This window comes from Protomyctophum parallelum, assembly GCF_964188405.1.
Source record: "Protomyctophum parallelum genome assembly, chromosome: 18".
Taxonomy (NCBI): Eukaryota; Metazoa; Chordata; class Actinopteri; order Myctophiformes; family Myctophidae; genus Protomyctophum; species Protomyctophum parallelum.
Genome location: NC_139716.1, coordinates 24,725,000 through 24,732,499, shown reverse-complemented (window position 1 = coordinate 24,732,499; position 7,500 = coordinate 24,725,000). Strand labels below are relative to the sequence as shown.

Sequence of the window (7,500 nt, the reverse complement as noted above, 5' to 3'; positions counted from 1 at the left end):
CATGCCGGAAGGCAGCATTCAGGAGAATGTTTTTTTTTCTCCGAAGTCTCCTGAACTTGAACACAGCATTTTGCGTTGAACAAATGTGTTTAGAAATCCACTTGCTAAAGAGTGCTGTTTTTTGTTTGTTTATTCTTTGTGGACCATGGACATGAACGCTTGAGATTATTACTTTGAAATAATTTGCGGTTTTCAAAATATATAACTTAAAGCACCCAATGCATTAAATGGTAGCAACAGCTAAGAACACGAGTCTATATAATTTACAATGCTCTTGTAAGCTCTGGAGAGGGACGTTTGGAGCTCTCTGGTGGAGCTGTTGCCCCCGTGACCCGACTACGGATAAGCGGTTGAAGATGGATGGATGCTCTTGTAAACCAGATTCTAATACATACCGCCCTCTGTCATACGTTGACTATTCGAACATTTTTGGTAACTTAAAGGCCCCCCCACCCATGGTGCGGTCCCGTGAAAGGACCTAGTATAGGCGTACGATGAAGTACATGTTAGTGCTGAAGTGGTTCTAAGCCTGTGTGTGTCTCTCCCAGCCTGGCCCAGGTACCGTGTGCTCCGGGTCCAGGACTTGGGACAGTACAACCTGGAGATTCTGTCGGCCGACCTGTCCGATGACTCCCTGTATGAGTGCCAGGCCCCCGACGCAGCGCTCAGGTCCCGGAGGGCCAAGCTCAACGTCCTTAGTACGTGTAACGTACAGATAACATGCTATCTGTCATCTTGTATTATTGTGTGTATGCCCATAATTGTCCCTATATTGAAGCCCTTCCTGGCTCAATGTGTCAAAGTGTTTGTGAGCTAATTATAATAATTAATATATGTGAAACAAAAGTAATAATAATTATAATGCCGTTTTAAATGCTGGATCTGTCTGCCAAGATTAAAACCAGTTGGAATGTTTGCAGTGGAGATTCTGTTACATGTGTATTTTTCAGGTGCGTGCGTGCGTGCGCGTGTTTCTAAATGTATGTATGTGCTCTCCTCTCCAGTCCCCCCAGACGACCCCGTGATAAGCGGGGGTCCGGAGGTGCTGCTCAACGCCGGGGACTCCTACAACCTGAGCTGTGTGTCCCGCGGGGCCAAGCCCACCTCCACCATAGAGTGGCTGAAAGATGGGCTGCCTGTGGAAGGGGCGTCCAGTACCACTGTAAGCATTAAGCGCACGCACGCACGCACGCACGCAAGCAAGCACGCACGCACGCACGCACGCACGCACACACACACACACACACACACACACACACACACACACACACACACACACACACACACACACACACACACACACACACACACACACAAACCAGAAGTGATCTGCAGTAAAGCCAGTGGAAGCCAGGACAAGTAGCTCAGCCCTATTACACATTGTTCTTGGGGGCAGAACTGGACAGCTGGCACAGACAACACACACACACACACACACACACACTCACACACGCGCACGCGCACACACGCGCTCGCGCACGCGCACACACGCCCACACACGTTAAAATAAAAACAAAATAAAATAAAAACCTGGCTACCGACTCACCGAGGCTAGCCTTCTGACAACAAAGGCGCTCCTTTATTTAGGCGATTTTATTAATGCAATTTTGAAAACGTTTGGGCATGTTTAAGCCAGTTAACCTGAAGCCGGAAAAAAAGCAGATCTCACAAAGCGTGTGAAATTGCTAAACAACTACTAAACCCCGACGCCTCAACATAAGCCCTAAAAATCCCAATCATAATCCTAACCACACAACCTTTTTCCTAATTTTCTAGTCTCCCCAAATGTTTTTGATCGATAAAAAAAACATTTTCAATGGCTCTCACAATGTCTATACTCAGCTTATACTTGCGGGGAGTAAGTATAGTCATACAAACACACACACACACACACACACACACACACACACAGTATTCACATAACACGTCTTTGGATATTATTTTTTCATGGCCGGCCCCCCTGGGGGTCAATAATAATGAGTGTCAGTAACTGACGGACTGACTCTCCATCATTGAAAGGAGCCAGAGCACAACAACGGTCTCTATCCCTCAGTGTTCTGCAAACAGCCATGCGATGTGCTCGTATCCCATTTCCCCCGCTCTGCTTTTACCGACAAAACTCGACACGGATCCCTATATGCATCTCCGTTAGTATTATTATGCCACGGCCAGCGATGTGCAGGCATTTCATATTTTACTGGGACAATTCCCTCCAATCTGAAAGGCAGAGCAACTATCTGGATTCTGGACCAAAATCTGAATTGCGCTCATGTTGTCTGATTTGTTTTTACAAATACAGTCCGTAAAATGCTTTAGCCCATTTTGAGCTTGTAGATCTGCTACTTTTGAAAAATCGAAGAACGACTGACATGGAAACTTAGCTTTTTCAGCAAACTGTCAGGATGTAGAAAACATTTTTAGAATCTGATCTCAGGTCAAAATTGGTTAATTAGTGCCCTTTTCCTATACCCTGTTGACTTGCCTGAGTTGCCTCCATCAAACTGTTATTTCACATTAGAGCTTCACTCGTGCTCTCTCGCAATGAACGAGCTAAACGAGCTAAAACTAATTGCGGAGAAGTGAATTTGAGCAGGAATTCAGGTCTGCCACCAGAACAGTCAACTCTGGCACCAGAACAGAACCAGGATTAGATCCCAAATAAGAGCGAAGTGACTTGGCCGGATCTCTAGCTGCCGCCGATCTAGGCTTGACTACCTCGCGTGGGGACAGTCATGTCCTTTTTTTTTATATCTTATCTTTATTAACCACTTAAGCCGAAAGGGTGGAAAAGGCCGTCTGAGAATCTAAAGGTCGCCCTCTTCGCCACCTGGCCCACTCAGTCTGAGAAGATTACAGCCTCTAACTGCTCCCTGGGCGCTGCGTTAATAGTGCCCACTTCTGCTATTAGTCAGGATGGGTAAATGCTGAGGAATTCATTTATTATGCAAATGTGGAGTGACAAAAAAATCACCCCCAAAGTAGTTGGTAGTAAATTATTAATTATTATTACTTAATTGACCCGTGTCCCCCCGGGGTCTATACTTGGCACGCTACTGTTTCCCTCTAATATTTTCCAGTGAATGTTCGCCATAGTCTGAAGACTCATCTCTTCAGACGCCATCTTAGTTTACTTGTTGTAGAACTTGCCCCAACCTCGACGACCTTACAGGCTTATGCAAAGGCTACACTAATGTTGTTATGTAGACGGATGCCAGGTCATTGTTGACAATGACAATTGACAATGAATGGTAGATTGTATATCTTTGCATCTGCCTGCCACTTGCATCTGCCTGTGTCTGCAGCATTTGGTTGAAGATAGTTTTTGGTTTACTCATGAACTTTTTCTCTTTGGCATTTAATTGCACCTGATCGCATTATTTTTTACTATGCCCTATTTGCCTGTGTTCTTTTCGTCTGTGCGCCGATGGGCGCTAGTGGTGATATGCTCTGCCTGTTTCAGCCTGTACATCACTTTGGTCAGCTTCTGTTGTTTTAAAATGTGCTATATAAATAAAGCTTGATTTGATTTGATTTGATTTGATTTGATGAACTCGCTTATTGTAAATCGCTCTGGATTAAGAGCGTCTGCTAAATGCCTAAATTGTAAACTGACAATTGTAAATTAAATGTTCACCTATTATTACATGCCCAGAATTAGAATGCTAAGGGTCACGTGATTAATGCAGTATTGATGGTAGGGAACCAGACATGGTGCTGGCGAGGTACCGGAGAGAGTGACTTTGTCCCCTCTGGAAGGGACGCGCTCGGGCAAGGCCATGTTTACTCATTTCCATTTGTCTTCTCCCTTTCTTTCCCTCATGTCCTCCTTTCCTCAGGAGCTGCTCCCGGACAGGAAGAGGGTGACCACACGGAGCTACCTGCCCATCCTGCCGGTGGACACGGACACGGGGAGGAACTACAGCTGCGTGGCCTCCAACCTGGCCGCCCCCAGCGGCAAGGTCACCACCGTCACCCTCAACGTCCACCGTAAGAGACCTTTCAGAACAGCCTTAACCACCCATTAAGACCTGGAACGCATCTGTGTCACCTTAGCTTTTAACCACTTTAACCATTTTTTTGTTTTTACTTTAAACAATCAATGAATCGATTGTTTACCGGCTTCGATCAATGGAACCAACGTTGTGTACTTGAGGTTCTTATTTTGAAATTAAACGGGTTGAGAATCACTGCTAGAGCCGTAAAAGTCTTCTCTTATGGGGGTCCCTGGCATATCTCTTCAAATGGTGGTCGGCGGGCTAATTATTGTCAATTTGGGGGTGCTTGACATGAAAAAGTTTGGGAACCACTGCACTGCTGGACTGAGTGGATACTTACTGACCACTGCTGACCACCAGCTGTTAGGCTGACGATGGACCCGTTTATTACTTTCAATAGCATTCTCTCTCTTCATCTAACACTCTTTTTGTCATTGATGTCTTGCAGAGTAATCATATTCATTGTGCAATCTAATGTATCCTTCAGCCAATATCACCCCACAATGTCAAAATGCAACTCGTATTTCTGCCTATAATTAAGCAACAATACGGGAGAGAATGAGAATCAACTGTGCATTGGATGATATAAGGTGATTACGTTACATAATGTGAGCAGAGTACCTTTAATGACAGTAGCTATGGCACAGACTAATCAATATGGCATGGCCTCAAGTGTATTATTGCTTCTAGAACATTGCTGCCAGCTTTTAGCAGCAATATTCACCCGCAATGTTGTCAAGAAAAAAAAGCAGCTGTTGTTGCAAACCAAAACCTAGTGTAATAGTGGGTTATTATCATCATTATAAACCCAATCTACAAATATTATATTATGGAATACACACATACAACTTCTTTACTTTCAGTTTGACAGTTTCTACTGCTACGCTTAGACCTGTGGTTTTCAACCCTTTTCATATCAAGGCCCATTAATTATTCAGCATTTGAGCCACAGACCACCAACCACTTGATGACATTTAGCCTCTCAGACCCAAAACGAAAGAATATTTTGTTATCGTTGGATAAGATTTTGTCCACATTTCCACGCTGTGTTGATGATGGTGATACCATAGGAGAGATAACAGGCAAACGTTGATCAAAAATAACAATTCTTCTACATTCTCTCTAAATGTGTATAGACGTATTGTAAATTAAGTAATGCATACAGATTTTTAACAATAATTTAACTCTTGAGAGCGTAAAATGAAAATTAAACCAAATGGACCCAGGAAGGGTCCATTTGGTTTCAGTTTGCTCTATTGGCATGCATATGATCACTTGGACTCTGACAAAACTGCTACAGACTGAGGAGCCGTTCAGTGGACAGGTTGAGAGATTTTCACTGTCACGAGTTCTCTTTCTAGATTAATTTAATCTTTAACCTCCTCCTGTCCCACAGACCCCCCCACAGTGACCCTGTCCATCGAGCCCCGCTCTGTCCTGGAGGGAGACAGGGTGACCTTCACCTGCCAGGCCAGTGCCAATCCCCCCATCATGGGGTACAGGTCTGTAGTAGAGACACGCACGCACGCACACACGCACACACGCACAAACACGCATATCGTTGCTTTTGAGCAGCTAATGTTATGAGCTAACTGGAGCTACAGGAAAAGCCATGACAAAACACCGCGATTGAACACAACAAAAGAATGTCGGAAACGAACGAAAACAACGGCCGGGAGGTTTTGACAGGGAAACATACAAGTAAAAAAATGTATTAAAAAAAGGGGCGGGGGGGACAGATGCACAACGGAGACGGCGCTTGTTTCAGTTAATGATACTCGTGTCATTCTTGTTTTTCTCCCCGCCATCAACATCCTCATCATCGTCAGGTGGGCCAAAGGGGGCGTGGTGCTGCAGGGCGCCAGGGAGAGCGTCTTCACCACCAAGGCCGACCACTCCTTCTTCACGGAGCCCGTTTCCTGTCTGGTGTTCAACGCCGTGGGAAAGACCAACGTCAGCATCCTGGTGGACGTGCACTGTGAGTCCTCCCAGATGTCCACCTCTGCGTGGGACAGTGTCTCATTTCCAATAGACCTTTTCAGGCGTCCCACAAATTGAGACCCTGTCCTACATTGTGACTGGCAGACAGGCGTCAGTGTTCAAATGTCCTAATACAGTAGTTAGTCCCCTAAGAGTTGACTTTCTGTTGTAAAGCACTCTCATTGTCTCTTTTCCTGCAGGATGTGTTTTTAAGCCTGTTAGTTTGGGGATATTTAAGAAATATCTCCAATAGGTTACAGTACCATTTCGGCCATACCACCCATCAACAAAATTATAGGCAATATTAGGCCTATATTGTCGAATATGACACCAATGCATTTAATAGCAACTTAGGCAACACGTTGCTAACCCCATCCTGTCCCGTCCCCCCGTGTCCCACTTGTCCCACACAAGCGATCGATACTTCTGTTCCTCAATTGAACAGTTTGGATCTGGTCACCCTAATCCCTTGTGTGATTTCTGGACTAGAGAGGCGGGTGCCCCTCCCCTCCCCTCCCCTCCCCGGTCACCAAATTTGGAGCGACGCCCCTCTGCACTGTTATTTGTTAGCGAAATACAAGTTGACTCCCACTTCCTATGCCAGGTTTCCCCAAGCTTTTCTTTTTGAGTCGAATGCGAAAGAAAATCTGCCGTCTGTCTCAGCCCTCCCCCTCCCCCCTCCACACACACACACACACACACACACACACACACACACACCCCTCTCTTATTTCGCCACGTTTCTTTTTCATTCCCAGGTTTTATGCTGCAGTTTAAGTTTTTAATTAAATACATTGAAAGCCACTTCACTGTATCGTACCATTCCCTGTCTGTCTCATTCACGGACACACCGGCCCGTCTTTCTTTTTGAAGCTCAAATACAACATACTGGCGTTAAGCTGACTGATAATGTTTTAGTCCTTTTTGTTGACAACCCTTCAAGCACGGTCAGGACCTGGACGAATTAGTCTCCATTGTGGCCAGATCAAGTCAAACCAAGACTAGTCAGATCTGGCCCAGAATAAGCTATATTATTTAAACTGGTGAAGACGTCCTGGAAATGACGTAAAGATCATCCCCATATCATATGGTCTGTGATAGTCCTGAACGTCACCGGAGTCACTGGAGGACGTCATCATAACGTCATCATGACGTAATTTGGCTTGCTGGGAAACCTTTCACTTTAATGCAGTGGTTTTCAGCCTTTTTCCATATCAAGGTCCATTATTTATTCAGCATTTGAGCCACAGACCACCATTTGATGACATCTAGACTCGCAGATCCAAAACTAAAGAATGTTGTTATCATTTGATAAGATTTTTGTGTTGGTATCAGATTCATAGGAGAGATAACAGGCACAAATAACAATTATTTTACATTCTCTAATTGTGTAGACTTCTTGTAAATTAATGAATGCAGATGTTTAACAATAATGAATAAATTGAATATTTTCATTTCAAAACACAAGTTGAAAAATAAAATGGGGGCCTAATGCATATCAAACTGTGGGGGTCCTTGAAATGAA

General features: G+C 44.6%; 1 protein-coding gene across 2 annotated transcripts in view; it reads left to right on the top strand.

Moving 5' to 3' along the window:
* Window positions 1-7,500, top strand: part of kirrel1a (kirre like nephrin family adhesion molecule 1a) — a 65,457-nt gene that overhangs the window by 40,050 nt on the left and 17,907 nt on the right. For both annotated transcript variants that reach the window (XM_083789048.1, XM_083789047.1), the window contains exons 3-7: window positions 549-698; window positions 1,005-1,162; window positions 3,837-3,987; window positions 5,392-5,497; window positions 5,825-5,973. In XM_083789048.1, coding sequence (XP_083645174.1) covers window positions 549-698; window positions 1,005-1,162; window positions 3,837-3,987; window positions 5,392-5,497; window positions 5,825-5,973 — 714 coding nt within the window. The remainder of the gene's footprint in view (window positions 1-548; window positions 699-1,004; window positions 1,163-3,836; window positions 3,988-5,391; window positions 5,498-5,824; window positions 5,974-7,500) is intronic.